Raw genomic sequence first — 19,175 nt, 5'->3', positions numbered from 1 at the left:
GTGGCAACTGGATGGTGGCACTGGATGATCACAAAAGCCAGAGAGATTCATCCTCCTGGGACCTTGAATGGTTTCTGCTTTGAACTAAGTGTCATCCTCTGTGGTTGGGAAATGAAGCCAGCACAGGAGTGCCACAACCTGCAGTTCCTCTAACGTCCACCTGAGGCTGGCTCCAGAAGTCCCCATGTCCAAATGTCCAACTTCACAGCAGAAATAAACATGTTTACAGCCTGGTACAAAAAACAGTTTTGGTCTCTGTAGCTAATTTCCCCGTTCATGACAACTGTACTGAGGGTGAATTTATATACAACTCACCTGTTCACATTATATTAAGGCTTAAAGTTATGCAGGGTTAAGAGCGTGGACGCTTTGATTGACAGGTGGGTGTGGTTACAGGTGACCTGTTTGAGCATCCAGGCGTCGCCTTGGGCTGGTCTCAGCTCCACCCATTTTTTGATTTATGTAGTACATAATTACCTGTCAAGTAGCGATGATATATTATTATGAGCCAACCACTAAGCCAGTGATATGTTTATTCTGAAACCAGTTTCAACTGCGGCATGAGATTCTTGCTCTACCACAAGTTTGCACCACAATGATCTCACAGAGGTCGACAGATTGGAGGACAAATTAATCAAATGACACAGCACAAATCTTCTCTGGTCTCATAGTTTGGGTTCAAAACTTATTAATTCTTGTTACCTCCATCCTTGCAACAGACCTATATCTGCCTAAAAATAAGTCTTAGTCTCAGGGACAAAGATAATATAAGATAATATAATGAAATTCTTTATTTCTGTCTGAATTAATATGCAAAGTCAATCACAATACGTTTCACTGAACATTTTGCATTTGCTGATGTGATACTATCATTTAAATAGTTATTTAGATCTTTTGTTTTTATTATAATTTAATTAGCTGTACATCATTGATTCAGCTACCCAATATTAAACTGCAAAAATAAACAAATGTGGACAACAATTTTGTTCTTTCACCACTTTACACATACGCTGCATTTCCTCTGACTGTGCCACATTCTATCATGTTTGCACGTAATTTCCAGCCTGCTGATGGCGGCTGATGGTGGACTTTTCCACTGTCACTGCATCTTTATGATCATCTATCATTGGTATTCTATCATCATATATTAGTTTTCAGTGGCTTCGGTCCAGCTTCCTTCTCCTTCAACAAAGATAGAGATCAAATCGGAGATGAGAATACACTTCCTCATTCACCTGCTCGTCTCTCGTCCAAATTACTTACTCACTCTTGTGCCATTTCCCAGAACCAGTGACAAGTAAGAATGTCACATTCGCTTTACGGGAAGATTCATCTGAAAGCAGAAAAACAAGATTCACAGCGATGTATATCACAGCTCTCTAAGTAGCACGCATCTCAACCGTGACTGCAGTGAACGAGCAAGTGGTTCAGCACACGGCTGGACACTTACAAATAAACTGAAGGCAGAAACAAAGGCTGGAAGAACAAAAGATCAACATGGGTGTGCACAGATGAAGCATGCATGCAACAGTGTATGCAGGGCCGCTTTTTGCTATGGGGCGCAATCTCGCCAGTTTTCTATACCGCTCATTTCCACGCCAAGTTAGTGGAGTGGGCGCCCTCGTTGTCACGTCAACTTACTGCTGAGAGTCATACAGGTTGTGTGTGTGTCAGAAGAGGCAAGGGGGAGGGCGGCGAGGGATAGACTGACCCCACAACAACAACAAGGCCACACAACACAGACTGCTTCAATTAAATTGTATTTCATGCATAGAATTAACATAGACCCATATACCTACAGGTAATTAATTGGGTTATGTGAAAAATCTACGTGACCTCACGTGACTCTGGTTGATTGACGGGCGAACCGACGGTGTTGGCAAAGGTACAGTGGTTAATGATGTGGAGTCTTCATCATGCAGGTGAAGCATCAGAAGAAAAGAAGAAGAGGAGAAACGGCCAAAGATAAAGGTCTGCAGATTTCTGTGAGTGACGTCAGTGACAGCAGCTATAGGCTGTTTATTAGGGCCCGAGCACAGCATGCTGGGGCGAGGCCCTATTGGATTTCGAACGCTGAACGACGTTTAAAAGTAAATCGCATTTTCGACGGCCCATATCCCCCCGAAAACTCACGACAATTTGCCTATCCCCCCCATGTCAGGTGTAACATTTCGCATTTTGGGGGTCTCACACATGGACGTGCGCATATGCCTCCACAGCGCCACCTAGGTGTGCGTTTTTGCCGGTGCCCCTCGCCACGGTTTCATCCACGTGTACGAAACTTGGTGGGAGTATGTAACATGCCCAGACGCACAAAAAAGTCTCTTGGTGCCCGATGCTACAGTGAGATCGTACGGCGTCCAATTTTTGTCAGATTTGGACTTTTCAGGTTTTGGGGGTCATATCCAGGGTCCACTTTGAACAAACTCCTCTAGGGATTGTATCCGATGTGCTTGAAACTTGGCATGTGTGTTCTCATTGTTGTGATCGGTGCAGGGGTTGTGGGTAGGTGTTGTTGGTGGGCGTAACGAGCCAGGACCGCCCTCTGAGTGTATGACAGTAATCTAAAGGTTCATTTAAAGTAACATTGTGCAGAAATGTGATTTTTGGATTTAACACAATAATAGCAGCAGTACATGTGTACACCTGATCACAAGTCAGCGTACATTTGTTATTTTATGGTAGAAAGGTTATGTAGTTTAAAGAGGTCAGGATTGGAAGATCAAAATGTTTTTTTTAAACGAAGCTTTGTGTCACTGTGTGAGACGACATACCTGTCAGCTGAGGTAGAAAAACTTCCACTCAGCTGCATTTTCAGAAAACAGTCGCACGTGACAAGGTGCATCTTGGCATCAAGTCAGTCTGGTGGAGGAAAAAAAAAAAAAACCTCACATATCACTTACAGTTTACACAGCAGTCATCTACAGACATATACAAACTATGATGCAGTGTTTTACGGTCAGGTGAACCATCCGACAACTCGGAATTATCTGCACCACACATTACTGATGCAGTACAACAGCTTAATGCAAACATATTGAAGAAATGAAATATATATGATAATATAACATGAAGTACTTTCCATAGTTTAGGTACGTTTGCTTACAAAGCTTCTGTTCTTTTTAGGATGTACAGTAGTATTCACGTCATGATAAACTGTAATCACATTTGTTTTGTTTTGTGAACACTTTCTGCAGTCCCCAAAATGAATTTGACATTCCCAAAGCGCTCTCTCTCTGTCTCTCTGATCATCGACACAAATCAAATCAAACTTCTTCGTGTCATTAATTTGCAGTGTAAATAGTGAGTCAGACTCAGATTTAGAAGCTGGTACATGAACTAAACAAAGTCAGATCACACACACAGGTAGATTATCAGAGTTTAGTCCGTGAATCCACCTGGATGGTCTCTGCTTCAGAGACATTTCAGGCTGTCTGTGGAGGTTTGACCGATCTCAGTGTCTGCCGGCAAGTTTTTTGCTGACACCCCTGTGATGTGGACTGCCGGTGCAGAAACGGACAACCCCACTGAAATGAATGAAAGACCTCTGTTTTTCCCGGAGAGCCTGATCCTGTGTGAATCCACGCTCACTCCAGAGTTCTGACCCAAGAACCAACAGAGAAGGTCTTTTATTTTCCTAAAATATCCACCCTCAGTTCGATTCAATTCAATTTATTATTTGTCACATTATCATTATGACTAGATTTTTCAGCACAAAGGAGGAAACAACTGTAACACCCAGTTTTCTGACAAAGGACATTCCAGTTGAAACAAAACATGGGCAAAGACATCTGCAGAAACATTCTGTTCACAGGATCATCTTCTATCATATGATAACTGACTGACTGACAACCACAATAATGTGTTTCCTTCTTTCTTTCATTACTGGCTACAGTTTGAAGTAGGTAGAGAAGAACTTGTGATCAAACTACAACAACTGAAAACAGCAGCCAATCATCATCCAGGCCCCAGCAGCCATCATCATCCAGGTCCCAGCAGCCATCACATCCAGTCCAGCACAATCATCATCCAGGTCCCCAGCAGCAGCTGATAGCACTGCCTAGTCCAGCGAGCAGTCAGCCCAGCTCGGCGTCTGTCTTTCAAGCCTTTATTTCACCAAGCTCTCACAACCACTAAAAGTCAGTCCCACATTTACTCTTGTCCGGCGGCTTCTTGCTCGCTCACTCTCTCCTTTTCTCTTCTTAGCTTCCTCCGTCAGCGTCCTCTTCACTCTCTTCTCCTCTGCCATCATGTCCATAGACAACCCGTTCTCATTCCCAACGCGTAAAATACCAACGCTTTGTCACGCCCCTTGGCGTCTGATACCGACGTAAAAGGTACCCTTCCGTGTCTGTATGAAACGCTCTGGGTTGTCCATTGACTCCAGTATAATCCCGTTTGCGCTGGTAAGAGACGCTCAGAGCAGAGCTCCAGCCGTCCATTCACTCCCAATAATAACCCGACCACAGCGATACATGACGCTGCAAGCTACAATCTGATTGGACAACCGAGGACCCTCTGCCCGGAACGTTTTTCTCACTATGTCAAGGATTTCTTTATTGATACATCAACGTTCTCAGCACAAAACACCCAAAGTGTCACGGTATTCAACAATAAAATGCTTCATGTTGTGGCCCCTCAGTATTTTTTCTCCTTCTAGCCTGAGAAATAAACTTTATTCCTATGTTTTGGATAGCGGAAAGGCCTACACTACCCAGAGGCTCGACCACTGACGATTTGCGAGCTACAATCTGATTGGACAACCTAGGACCCTCTGCCCGGAAGTGTTTTTCTAACTATGTTAAAGATTCTTTTTTATATATCATCAACGTTTTCAGCACAAACACTGTGTGTGTGTCACCATTGATATTATGACTGATAAAATAAAAAGTTAATCACTTCTCTGTTTAATGTGCTTTTTATAATGTCTGTTTTTAGACAGAGCTGTTATCAACAGACCTTTTGAGAAGGAAAAATGAAATTTCCTGTGTGCAGTTTGCGCTGGAGCTGTACTGTATATATATTCATATACAGAACAATTTTATTCATGGAAAGCTTTCTGGGCTGCTCAAAGGATCACAAAAGCACCATGCAGCACACTCACCATGTGAAGTTTTGTTCAGTGTTTGTTGAAGAAATCATCAATCGAATTGACATATTTGATAGGGTGTTTTTTATAAAAAGCATGCCGTCACACTGGGTAAATTGACAGTCAACAAAAATAATCTGAGCCACCTCAGCTGACCCCCAAGGTCCAAGGCCCATATCCCCTGATAACTCATCAACGCTTTGAGATAGGGGCCTGAAATCTGCACCTGCGCATTGGGACAGCATGGTCGACCACGGGGGCCGAGTTTCGTACCCGTGACCCCTTGGGAAAGGTCAGAGGTCAGCCGTTGTACTTAACGAGGCCTAGTAGTAGTATTGTTTGATTTGACTAATTGGATTAAAATGAATGTATAAAGCATGACATGAATATAAAAGAACTTCAACCTAGACATTCTTATAAGTCACAACCTAACTAATCCTTTTAACCTATATTGTGGGTGTGTGTTGTTTTGTTGTTATTGTTGTTTTCTTTTTCCTGACAGTGGCAAAGTGTGGGATGACACATGGGAAACTCGTGCGCAAGCTTATCGGTAAAGCAGCCCACCACAGGTTGCAGAGTTGGCACCACAAGTTCCCAGTTCAAAGTTCAACAGTTGAAATTCACAATAGAAATAAGTTAAAGTTCATCATAAAAGTTCAGAATAAATAATTGAATACACATTTCAGTCAGTTCAGTCTCGTTTCACCTATAACTGGCTTAAGTACATAAAACATCTATGAATCCAATAGATCAATAATATCTCACGTAATGTGTAGAGAGCTCTCGAATCTCACTATTGGGGTCTACTTCTCATACACACATACACACACACACACATGGAAAAAAAATAAGAATCAAAATAGGAAGTAAATATTTGGCTGTGTAAGTACACAGTATAAGTAGGGTAGTAAAATATCAGTTTTTAGGAAGTCTATTGATATATATTGGATCTATACTCAAATTTTCAGACCCCTGCCTTAAAGCATTGATAATTAATCCCAAAATAGGTAGTAGGGCCTCATTGAGTACAGAACGGCTGACCTACCCTTCCCAAGGGGCCACGGGTACGAAACTCGGCACAGTGATTTGTGGCCCCACGTCCTGATACGCATACTCAAATTTCTCGCCCCCTGCCTCAAAGCTTTGAGTGAGTTTATCAGGAGATAGGACCGGAAAAGAAGAGGGTGAGATGTGGGGGACTCACTAAAAAAACATGTCTTTTTGGCCGCCGCGCGGCAGCCTTTGACCCCAGGGGCCCCAGATTTTGGAACAGAGGATCCTCCAGGGGCCTGAATAATGAACCGGTGAAAAAAAAACCACAAGTCCAGTAGAATTTTTTTGCCCCGTCTGGATTCCTGAGCATTGGGGGTCCTGTCAGAATCATGCAGTCTTATACCCTCTGACCTGCGTGGAGGTTTGGAGGACACGGTGTTTCTACAAGTCGCACGGGTCTGAAATTTTAGTATGTTGTTCAGGGGCATAGATGAGCGGATAGAGTAGTAGTACTTTTCGATGGGCGGGGGCCGAAAAGGACGCCGTTACACACGAATCTGCGCCCTCGCTGCTGCCACAAAAAGCACAACTCTGTAGACCTTCTAGAAAGCTAACTAGCTCTACAGTGATGGGATTGTGACAGGACCAAAAATCCCAGCAGAAGGCGCCACGGCGTACGACATAGTCAAATTTCAGCCTCCTACCTCAAAGCATTGTCAATTTATTCCCAAAAAGGTGTCCAGAACGGGTGAACTCTGACCTTTCCAAAGGGGGTACGGGGTGAAAATAGGGGCCCTGATCAGACCCTGCGTCCTGATACACATACTCAGATTTCAGACTCCTGCCTCAAAGCGCTGATGAGTTATTTCACAAACCAAACAGGTGTTTTTAAGCCTGAACACTAGGCCTCGTTAAGTACAGAACGCCTGACCTCTGACCCTCCCGAAGGGCGCATGGTTCTGAAACTCGACACCGTGGTCGACCATGTTGTCCCAATGCGCAGGTGCAGATTTCAGGCCCCTTTCTCAAAGCGTTGATGAGTTATCAGGGGATATGGCCTTGACCTTGGGGTCAGCTTGAGGTGGCTCAGATATGTTCTGTGACTGTCAATTTACCAGTGTGACGGCATGCTTTTTAATAAAACACACCCTATCAAATATGTCAATTCGACTTTGATGATTTCTTCAACAAAACACTGAACAAAACTCACATGGTGAGTGTGCTGCATGGTGCTTTTGTGATCCTTTGAGCAGCCCAGAAAGCTTTCCATGAATAAAATTGTTACTGTATATGAATATAACACAGTACAGCTCCAGCGCAAACTGCACCCAGGAAATTTCATTTTTCCTTCTCAAAAGGTCGTTTAATAACAAGCTCTGTCTAAAAACAGACATTATAAAAAGCACATTAAACAGAGAAGTGATTAACTTTTTATTTTATCAGTCATAATATCAATGGTGACACACACAGTGTTTGTGCTGAAAAACGTTGATGATATTATTAAAAGAAATCTTTAACATAGTTAGAAAAACACTTCCGGGCAGAGGGTCCTCGGTTGTCCAATCAGATTGTAGCTCGCAAATCGTCAGTGGTCGAGCATTCTGGGTAGTGTAGGCCTTTCCGCTATCCAAAACATAGGAATAAAAGTTTATTTCTCAGGCTAGAAGGAGAAAAAAACATACTGAGGGCCACAACATGAAGCTATCTTATTGTTGAATTATCAGTGACACTTTGGCGTGTTTGTGCTGAGAAACGTTGATGATATCAATAAAAGAAATCCTTGACATAGTGAGAAAAACAGTTCCGGGCAGAGGGTCCTCGGTTGTCCAATCAGATTGTAGCTTGCAGCGTCATGTATCGCTGTGGTCGGGTTATTATTGGAGTGAATGGACGGCTGGAGCTCTGCTCTGAGCGTCTCTTACCAGCGCAAACGGATTATACTGGAGTCAATGGACAACCCAGAGCGTTTCATACAGACACGGAAGGGTACCTTTTACGTCGGTATCAGACGCCAAGGGGCGTGACAAAGCGTTGGTATTTTACGCGTTGGGAATGAGAACGGGTTGCCATAGAAGCTGCTGAGCCTGGTTACACTGCCTGCTCGCCCGGTTCCAGTTCTGGAACGACACTGGCTCCGCTTCAGCATTCCCTGTAAACCTCTTCTTCTTCCTGGTGGTCCAAAATACCTGGTGTACAAACACTAACACTCCCCCGGTGCTCTGAGCTGAGTGTGAGAACAGACGTACGAATGACAGAGACACCGTTCAGCTGATCACAGGTCAGTGTGGGTCAACAGGAGGTCACAGACGTTATCAAAGTGCTAAACTGTGTGGGAACTGTGTAAACCAGTTTTACAGTTTTAACATAATAATGCCATTCATTCGATGCATGATGATGAAACTCCGATGTTGGAACTCTTCACCACAGTAATGTAATACTGTATTATGATAGGCCAACATCTCTTTTACCAGTCACTGCATAGATCACCTGCATGTTGACTGTCAAACAGGCTACCCTTTATTTCTTCTTGGCAAGTGATGAAATTTAAATAAATATCTGTCGTTTCCTTGCAGTAAGTCCAAACTTTGTTTCCGTGTCAGCAAGTATATATGACCCACTGTTTATCAATGCGAGCAGAGAGGAGGAGGCAGCACCTAAAGGACCATGGCCTCTCCCATGCTTCTGCTGCAGCTGCTGGCTCTGGTCTCAAGTGTGTCTGCAAGTGTTTATTATGGTGGATCAGTAACATACACCCCAAAAGGCCGGAACACAGACGGGACGTTTGTGGTAAGTTGAACTGTGGTGGCAGGTAATGTCGTTCTGAGAGGGCAGATGTTGGATTTTCATGTTTTCCTGGAGGTAAAAAATGATTCTGATTAAGTTTATTTGTATACCACATTTTGTGCATAGGCAATTCAAAATGCTTAGGTAGGTAATGCAACAAAAAACAAAACAACAAATGACTTAAAATATTAAACTGCTAATCAAAAAAAAAAAAGATTTACAGAAAGAAATCTGATGCAAGATGGAAAAAAAAAATAAGATTAGTCAAAGATATTTAACATGGATTTAAAGATATGTATTTTGGCATTGGATTTGTGAACAACTTGTAATCCAGGACAGAGACTGAGACTTTATTTTTTATTTTGTGTGTTTTTTACTAATTAGCAGCACTTTTAGTTAAAGTCATCCAAGTTATGTCTGGTTACGAATCCTCCTGTTTGCCGTGGTTATTAGAGGACTGTCAGGCCGGAACTCAAACAGGACTCAGAAGCTAAAAAGGTGTCAGTGAGCAGATTTACTGACGAAAACAAAACCTCGACAGAGTGAGGTGAAACAAAAGGCTATGGAAACTAACCTAAAAGAGTCTCTCAGAAGGGAGAACGAGGCCAAACTAAATATAACAAAAAACACTCCTAAGGAGGACAAAAAAATTATCGGTTATGCAAAATTATCAAAATCACCCTCAAGGAGGAAAATCAAAAGGCTACAAAACATTAACTAAAACCACTACTAGAAGAACAGTAACAAACAAAAACTCTCCTAAAAGGTGGAGGCTAGACAATTATAAATACTAAGAACTAAACCAAAAGCAAGACTGAGAAAGTTACAACCAAAAATCACTCTTCACTCTTACGAGGCAGAAACAAAAACACTTTGACTATGAACAAGGCTTGGAGCTGGCTTGGGTCCACGAACAGAAGACGAAACACTTTGGCACAGGACAAAGGAAGACACAGAACCTATGTAGACACACACACAGATGGGTAATGAGGAACGGGTGGAGACAATCAGGAATCACAGCAACAGGTGACACACAAGGGAAGGGCAAGTGATCTAAGACGAGAGGGCAGGTAAATTTCAAAATAAAACAGGAAATGACGAGACAGAACAAAAGCCCAGCTTGACTTCCCCGCGGTGTGACAATGACAGTCTGCAGATTAATGTGATCTGATGAACTGTCATGCAGACTATGTGTGAGACTGTAGCTGCATGATGACAGAGCACAGTAAATGTGCATATCGTCTGCATATTGGAGAATAAGTACATTTGTTATACACTGAAAAGTGTGATGAAATAAAATTGTTACTTTAGTTAGAAATAATTCTTCATTATCTTTGCTGTAGCTGTAGTTGTTTAATTGGTTGATGTTTTACTCAGCTGCCTTCACATGGTCAATGTTAGAGATGTTTTTAATGCTCAGATCAACAACAAATGCATGTATTATCACAGTAAATGGTATGGGATGAATATTGTGATGCAGTATCAGAGTATCAGATTAAGACCACTCCGTAGGTCACAGATGAATAATATTACTGCTTGAATTGAACAATTAATAAAGTAAGCAATATAAAATAAACATTAATCTACAATAAAAACACTATGCAATCGTATCTTAATTATGTTTTTGTACTTTTTAACCTTATTATTTTTTACATAATTAGAGAGGGTGAATTTACTATGCCTTGTTTTTGAGTGTATCAATTTTCATCTCGCCACATGTGCGTCTTTTTCCACACTTGTTTACAGATGGAGATTCGCAACAAGCAAACCAATATCGTCTGCACTGAGAATTACTACAAGTGTATCAGCGGGGACTGTGGCACCTTAATCAACCGTACAATTGAGACTATTTCTGTCAATTCCTATGGTTATACCTGGTGCCATCGCGAGGTGGTGACTCAGCTAAAACTCTACGACAACCGGCCCTTTGCCATTAGGTGAGACATACACACACACACACACACACACACACACTCCCTCACAGGTTTCTGAAGTGTCATTGTGAAGCTCTGGTTGCTGAAACAAACCTGTGACGACACCCAATCAAATCATCCACGCTCTTAATTCAGCATAACTTTAAGACTTAATATAATTGGAGGACAAAAAGATAATCCTAATACCTCACACCATCACTATGTTCTGACAACACCTGTGTAATTCCAAATGCTTTGAGGAGAAGTGTTAACATCACATTGAAAATATTTTTCCCAACAGATACCCTACCTATTATGACTGGTATTCTAAAACTGGATATTGGGCCTGGAGCACTAAGCATCAAAATAGTCCGTGGAAAATGGTGGCTCATGTTGACCTGGGAATCCGATCCGATACTGGACTACCCAACAGATCTCCCACCATTACAGCCATTCCTCCAATCCGGTAATGATCAATAGACCACATTCGACCGCTTTCTGAACTGTTTTTAAGTGATGTCTTCAAAATTCAATATTCAATATTTTGGCAGCCCTGCATTCAGAACTAGAGATGTTATGCCTGAATGAGCCTATTCCTCCCCCAGAATAACCCGGAACTGTGCAAGGAAGTTCAGTCTGATGGCGTTTGATCATGATGACGACCAGGTTAGATGCAGGTTTGGAACATCCGAGTTATCTGAGTGTGGTGCGTGCTACAAACCCTCGGGTTTCTCCTTAGATGAGGTAAGAGACGCAATTCAGAATCCTTACATTTACTGGCACATTGTAAGTACGAGTGGAATACCTGTTTTATGATACCTATTTTCATTAATGCAATTAATTGTTGTTGATTGTTGTCTCCTAACAGCAGATTCAGTTAGGAGCAGTTAATTAGTGGTTAGCTACTCTAGCAAGTAAGACGCACTCTGCTACAGCCTCGTCTGTCAGGCCGGGACTCAAATGAGGACTCAGGTGCAGAGTTAGGTGGAGAGGAGCTTTATTTCGGGTCTTCAAGAACCCTCGAAAGAGTGAGGCTATAAAAGTAGGCCTGAATAAAGAGAAACCAAAAATCACTCCGAAGAGGAAAAAACTCTGAACTAGGTAAATCTAAAATAAGCAAAATCAAAATCACTCTCAAGAGGAAAACAACAAAGGGGTATGAACAAACATAAACTAAGAACGCTCTGACAAAACACTATGCTAATCTCTCAGAAACAAAAGGAGCTAGGCTAAGATAATACAACAAAAAAATCACTCTAACGAGGAAAGAAACAAAAGATCTCTGGAACTATGAGGCTAATACTAAGGCTATGAAATTACAACAAAAAATCACTCTTACGAGGAAAAACAAGAAGGTCACAAAAGCAAGGCTATGGCTATGGTTCAGGAGACGAGGCTTTGGTGTACGCTGAGACAGACGAAACACTTCGGCATGGGACAAAGGGAGACGCAGACAATATATACACGAGGTAAGGGGGAACAGGTGGAAACAATCAGGGCGGGGAAGACAATCAGACCGGTGACACATGAGGAAGGGCAAGTGACCTGAAACGAGAGGAGAGTTATCTTTCAAAATAAAACAGGAAGTGACAAGACAAGACAAAAACCCAGCTTGACCTCACCGCGGTGTGACATCGTCATAAGAAAATATCACAAAGTATACCCGGATATATCTCAAAAATTACTTGCTGACATTGTTGGGCCCTATATTGAAGAATAGGTGACATATAGCACGAGGCATGCCATATGTATAATCTATAACCTACGTTTAGACTGGGGACAGATGCAGTGTGTGCAGTGGTGGAGGAGGTTTTTACGGTGGCCGGGAAACCTCAATGCTGCAAATAAAAGAAACGCTGCAAACAAAAAGAAACAGCGCTGCAAATAAAAAAGAAACGCCGCTGCAAATAAAAAGAAACAGCGCTGCAAATAAAAAAGAAACGCCGCTGCAAATAAAAAAGAAACGCCGCATTGAGGGTTCCCGGCCACCGTAGGTTTTCAGTAAAAGTACTCAAACAACATTGAAAAAAAATACTGTTGGAAGTAAAAGTACTCTACTACTGCAGAGAAATGTCAACTGTGACTGTTATACTAATATACCAATACTCTAAAAGACACATTCCTGATAGTTTATTTGGAAAAAGTCAAAGAAAACTGCTGTAACAATTTCCCAGAGCCCGAAGTGACACATACAGTGTTTGTTTTGTCAGACCAATGAGATTATCCTAATCGAAAAGCAGAGAATCGTGCATGAAATATTGGTTCATTTTCTGTCACTCTACTAGTTAATTAGATTAACAACAAATTATTTCAACTGTACTTAAACTGTTGCTGGTAATTTAACTTCATCATATTTATCATATCATCAGATTCTTGGCATGTGTGCAATCAAATAAAATTAAGTAAGAGGTCCTCATTCCCTCTTAACTGTAGTGCAGAAAAACCTAACGTTAATTACAAATACTTTTTCCAGTACAGTTCCAGTGTAATGTTCTATGTTCTGTATGTTCTTACATTATATTTCTCCACTGGATCTGAGATGATCATCACAAGTTGAAATATGCCATTACTGCCATAATGTTCTTTATTCTGACAGAATTCCTGCACCCTGTCATATACCTATGGTACAGCTGGAGTCAATGTATTTGAACTCGTCGTGGAGGACTTCCCCAAAAGACCTGTGTATGTCTACTACTCGGATGGATCCTACACATTAAAAAGACCCCCTCCAGTTCAGAGGCGGAGACGTGACATAACTACCAATGCGACTCTACCCTCACTGAACAGCACTGCAACTGTAACAACAACAGCTGCACCGACAACAACAACTACAACAACAGCTGCACCAACAACTGCAATAAATGATACTGCTGCACCACCAACAACAACGACTACAACTGCACCAACAACAACAACTACAACAACAGCTGCACCAACAACTGCAATAAATGATACTGCTGCACCAACAACAACAACGACTACAACTGCACCACCAACAACTACAACTGCACCACCAACAACAACAACTACAACTGCACCACCAACAACAACAACTACACCACCAACAACAACAACTACAACTGCACCACCAACAACTACAACTGCACCACCAACAACTACAACTACAACTGCACCACCAACAACAACAACTACAACTGCACCACCAACGACTACAACTGCACCACCAACAACTACAACTGCACCACCAACAACAACGACTACAACTGCACCACCAACGACTACAACTGCACCACCAACAACAACTACTACAACTACACCACCAACAACTACAACTACACCAACAACAACGACTACAACAACAACTACTACTATCCCCGAGCCCCAACCACCCTTCAACCACGGGCACTACTCTGCATCAATTCCTCCAATAAGCAGAATGCCTCTCCAGTTTGTTATATATGGTTTGAGTGCTTTGACTTCTTGTTGACATAACTGATTGTGTATTATTACTTTTTGTCAGGGTTTCATTCAAAATGGTCTCCCTTCTTTTTTTACGTGCAGTTGACTCACATCACGCTCCGTCGTGTCTCGATGGCGACTATTTCCCTTTGTTTCTGTCTCCAACTCCACGAAATGGAGTAAATCTACCTGCATTTGTCAACCGTACGCTTGAAATCAGAGTCAGAGCCACTGCAAGGTACAGCAGGTAAGACAACTTAATTAATTTCTTATGTATGAAAATGTCAGTTTGCTTTTAATTGAAATCACGACAGGAAGCAATATAGTGTAACTTTATTAAGTTCCTGAAAACACTCTTGTTCCGCCTTAGCATTATTGGCCTCATTGTTGTTGGACCTGCCGGTATTACGAAAGTGAAAAACTCCAAAGAAGAATACACCATAAAATGGAAACCGACTGAACATGAAGTGAATGACCATTTCGCCATTTGTTTTTACTTTGAGGCAAGAGACAGGTAAGCTCACTCACAAACATCCCAGTGTTTTCCAAATCTTAAAACCAGACGTCTAGTTCAGCTTCATCTGGATTTAAGAGCCAAAAAATGAGGGCACCTCTTATGATAATTTATATTCAGTACATGCTTTATAAGTGAGTTTTTGGTTATATTTGATGTTACTAAGGCTAACTCTGCAGACTGACGTGCTTTTTTTGTCTGTTTCAGATCCTACGTCTATCAGTCCAAGCTGCGCTGCGTGGTTGCTGATGTTGCACACCACAGTTAGTTGTTCTTTTATTATTGTGTGTTTGTGCATATGGTATGTTGGGTATAGAGGATGGACAGTGCTTGCATAAAACATTATTACTTAAATAATTTCAGAATAATCTATTCATTAAAGCTACATTCATTTTATCATCCAGCTGAAGGCAGGGTTGAAAGGCAGGAAAGGCTGAACACACAGCATCTGACATTTTCACCTCATATAACTGGTTATATCCAATATTCACTCTCATTTTAGTTCTGCTTTGATTTCTACCACCTCCCGAGGGAAATGTTTGGCTCTTTAGTCGCTAAATGTTCCACTATGTTCAACAGCTAGTCATTATCTTTGTCTGTCTGCTGTTTACCGCTGAGCAGGTCATGTACAGCGCCTTCACAGAAAACAGCTGCGCAATTCAGCTGGAAACAAGCGGTGGTGGAAGAAGTATTCAAATCAAAGTAGCAATACTAGAGTGAAAAATACTCTGGCACACCTCCACTGCTAATTATAAGTGAATAGTGAATGTTGCGAATAACCTTTTCCCTCAGCAGCACTTATTTTCACAGCATGTAACTCATACTGATGCTTGTTTCTTACTGTTTAGATACCGTTGTTTACTGTAGTAGATCCATGATGAAAGTTGAAGTGGAGAAGTCTTTCCTCATCAAACGCCATGAGAAGAAGCTACACCTGAAGGAGTACAGTGATGCTGCCTGCAGCCTCAAGAAACACTCCAACAATACCCACCTCGTCGCTATCATGTCGCTGAACACGTGTGGGACCACGCTGGAGGTACAACGTGCTGACCTGCAACTCAAGATACTCTTAGTTTATTTTTGATCATTGTTCTCAGTTATTTAAAGATTTGGGGACGAGTTCATGTGTTTTAATTGAGTCGTTCATAAACAGCCAAAAATATCTGTATGGTCTGAGTTAAGTATGCTCATCATTCTTATTTCCAAAATAGGTATGAAAAACTCCATGTGTGACATTGTACTTTGAATGTTAAACATGCTGTATTTATTTTTCAGAATATATGATATTTAAATTTACTTGAGATAGTGTGGTATAATTAACGGATTAGTTTATTGCAAATTAATTTGTGGTTGTTGTTATTATATTTATCATCACATTTATCAAGTAACACTACCATCCATATCCAAGGGTGTGTTTGAGAGTCAAATAAGTTAAAAGAAAATGTTATATTTAGTCAAATTTGTTCATATTCTTACTTATTTTGGTCATTTTACTGCTTTGTCAGATATTCTGCATCACATGTGATTTAACTTAAATTATAATGTTTTTCCCCTGCATATTTGATGTTATTGAGGGCAGACTTCAATTGTTTCTTCTTAAAGTGACTCTTATTGTGAACTTATTACTTATGTCATGTTCAGTACAAACTATCTAGACCTTTACATCTATTTTTATCATATTCCACTTTTAGGAGATTGGAGATAATCTCGTCTTCGAGAACGAGATCTCGTCTGCTGAGCCAAAACAAATGGTCTCCAGGCAAGATGACGTTGAGATCTCCTTTTCCTGTATCTTCCCCAAGCGAACCAACCTGACCCTGGGATTCAGGCACAAGAACCCGTACGCCTTCTTAGAGAAGGGCTTTGGTTACTTCACCTACCAGTTTGAATTCTATGAGACCGAGCTGTTCAGAAAAGCGCTGGACCCCAGCACCTACCCAGTGGAAGTTAACCTCAAACAGATGATATTTATGCAGATCGAGGCAATCACTACCATCCCCAACGCAAGAGTGTTCGTGGAGACCTGCAGGGCAACTCCATATGACAACCCAAACTCTCGCCTCAGCTACACCATCATTGAAAATGGGTAGGTGTATGCAATGAAATCACATTCAGTTTGTCACATATTATTTAGACAATGTCATATAATATATGCACAATAACCACGATTACTGTATTGTCACAGGTGTAAGAAGGACAGCACAGTGCAAGTTTACCCCAGCTCAAAGACTCAGTTCAGATTTGGAGTTGAGACTTTTGAATTCATCGGTGTTCATCCTGAGGTAATATCAAATATATTATATAAGGCTTTATTTTACCAAATCATTCACAAATAAAGCGTTACGTACTTCTCGTGGGTGACGATCGTCAACAACACAGACAAAGACACTATTGACCTGAGTACAAGTCAGTGTAGCATCAACATGATCTGTTAGTGTATGAGAGAAAAGTTACACAATGTTGCTTTGAAGACTTCAGCATGATGTGAAGCTGCAGAGGGTCCTAACTTCCATGTGTCTGCAGGTGTACATCACTTGCTCAGTCATCCTGTGTGATACTGGTATTCCTGGAACCCGGTGCACTGAGGGATGCAAGAAATCCGAATCAGTGAACTATCGTGGCAAAAGAGAAGCTTCTGGCCAGACTTCCAGTCACTCCATTTCCCAGGGACCTTTGCACCTAGTTAAAACTTCTGACAGCCAAGGTGAGAGTCCATAAAGTGTTTCTACAGTGTTGTTTACATCCACGTTTACTTGTTTGCAGTCGTCTTCAATGCCTCTGTTGGCATGTTACGTACCAACTCTTCATCAGATAATTGTTATCTCAGGATAACAAGGTCAATTTGCTCCATGTTAAAAAAGATCACTCTGATCAACAAATCAGTGACACTAATATAAGACTGGTCTGTATTTTAATTCCTGTCTGATTTCTTTAAAATCTTTTTATGTGCTTTTCCATTTCAGTGTCTGGCACAAACCTGAATCTGGGCACGAACCTGATGTTGATTGGTACCTGCTTCGTGGTATGTGTAGGAGTGGTCATCCACTTGAGGAGGTCCAAAGCTAAATACCAGTTGCTGCCAAGTGTTGAAACGGACTAAGACGAGGAAAACCTTTCTTTTGTTTTTATCCAATCACACAAGTGATGATTCCATTTTTGATTTGCTGTATGTTACTTTACTTTTGTTTCACGCCTGTTAGTCATGAAGGTGGATGAAGAAGGTTCATGTAATTTTTTGTTCTCACATGATTTACATTAAATTAGTCAGGCTCTGAATGGGCACCAATCAGCATCTGTTAATCACCTCATACATACAATGAAATATAAGATATGTTACAATTTCAAAAAAATCAGCAGAGTGAATAAAATGATTGTGAACATTCTTTTCGTCTCGTCTGGTCTTTTTATATTGGTTCCATTGAAATAGAGTTGTGAACTTTAACCGTGCGGTATTCTCGGTTTAAAACATTTCTTTTAACAAACAGAATGTTGCTCAACATAGAGACAAGTATGTGACTCTCACAGGTAATCAGGATCAGATAGCTTTATGGTATGACCATCCACTGACATGATTTTAATCTTCATTTCTGAAAATGATGGCTTGTCAGTCTGTCATGTGCGACTCAATAAGGGCATTCTTCAGATCAAAACTAGGATTACCTATGTTGACCTAAGCTCGTCAAACCAGTCAGCCAAACAGACAAAAGTAGACACAGGGTCTGGTCCAATAGTCTTTTTTGCTCAGGAAGGTTCCTAACTTTAAAACATTCAAAAAATATTTCTAAATTATTGTTAAGAACTAGATAAGTTATCCTGCCTATTCGATTAATATATAGAACAAGAGTATCACACACTATTTAGTATGGTGGTCATTATGCAATTCTATGCAAGTAGTATTTATTTTGGCTGTAGCTTGCAAGTGCACCGCCAATGGCATTGTGTCTGAAGGGGCCATTATGTTTCTACAGAATCTGAAACACAAATTTCAAAAAAACAAACGGCCCAAACAAGAAGGAGATTGTAGATTTGTGCAGCGCGCCGGTCCTGGCCACATTTGCGCCCTGGGCGAACCCCCCCCCCCCGAGGCGAACATTTTCTCGTGCGCCCTAACGGCCGCCCGTGCGCCCCTGGATGCGCCGTGCGCCCCTCGATGCGTGCGCCCCCATCGGTCTGTCCGACGCCCCCCTCTGCCTTGTCAACACCCCGCTCTCATGTGCGACTCAATAAGGGCATTCTTCAGATCAAAACTAGGATTACCTATGTTGACCTAAGCTCGTCAAACCAGTCAGCCAAACAGACAAAAGTAGACACAGGGTCTGGTCCAATAGTCTTTTTTGCTCAGGAAGGTTCCTAACTTTAAAACATTCAAAAATATTTCTAAATTATTGTTAAGAACTAGATAGTTATCCTGCCTATTCGATTAATATATGAACAAGAGTATCACACACTATTTAGTATGGTG

At 41.4% G+C, this 19,175-nt stretch overlaps 1 protein-coding gene and 1 long non-coding RNA gene across 2 annotated transcripts; one reads left to right on the top strand and one right to left on the bottom strand.

Annotated features, from left to right (window-relative positions):
• Positions 1–938: 938 nt before the first annotated feature.
• On the bottom strand, positions 939–2,827 carry LOC113746289 (uncharacterized). Its single transcript, XR_003462724.1, has 3 exons — positions 2,775–2,827; positions 1,268–1,333; positions 939–1,182 (listed from the first exon to the last, which is right to left on the bottom strand). It is a non-coding gene; the product is annotated as an uncharacterized LOC113746289 (long non-coding RNA).
• Positions 2,828–8,700: 5,873 nt separating this feature from the next.
• Positions 8,701–18,087, top strand: LOC104939593 (uncharacterized). The gene is made up of 14 exons (XM_019276164.2): positions 8,701–8,869; positions 10,613–10,803; positions 11,081–11,245; positions 11,385–11,523; positions 13,376–13,682; positions 13,962–14,201; positions 14,302–14,446; positions 14,570–14,713; positions 14,921–14,976; positions 15,562–15,749; positions 16,405–16,799; positions 16,899–16,995; positions 17,237–17,417; positions 17,677–18,087. The coding sequence occupies exons 1-14, from the start codon at positions 8,747–8,749 to the stop codon at positions 17,811–17,813; spliced, it is 2,508 nt and encodes an 835-aa protein (XP_019131709.2). The 5' UTR covers positions 8,701–8,746; the 3' UTR covers positions 17,814–18,087.
• The last annotated feature ends 1,088 nt before the right edge of the window (positions 18,088–19,175 follow it).

The sequence above is a fragment of the Larimichthys crocea genome, chromosome VIII, assembly GCF_000972845.2.
Source record: "Larimichthys crocea isolate SSNF chromosome VIII, L_crocea_2.0, whole genome shotgun sequence".
NCBI classification, from domain to species: Eukaryota; Metazoa; Chordata; class Actinopteri; family Sciaenidae; genus Larimichthys; species Larimichthys crocea.
This window is presented reverse-complemented; position numbering and strand designations above follow the sequence as displayed.

Bases quoted from the DNA above. Each gene is read 5' to 3' on its own strand.
- LOC104939593 (XM_019276164.2), top strand. From the start codon at position 8,747: ATGGCCTCTCCCATGCTTCTGCTGCAGCTGCTGGCTCTGGTCTCAAGT. The intron at 13,683-13,961 runs CAACAACAACAA...CTACAACTGCAC, and splicing joins AACAACGACTACAACTGCAC to CACCAACAACTACAACTGCA. The intron at 14,977-15,561 runs GTTAGTTGTTCT...CTTACTGTTTAG, and splicing joins TGCTGATGTTGCACACCACA to ATACCGTTGTTTACTGTAGT.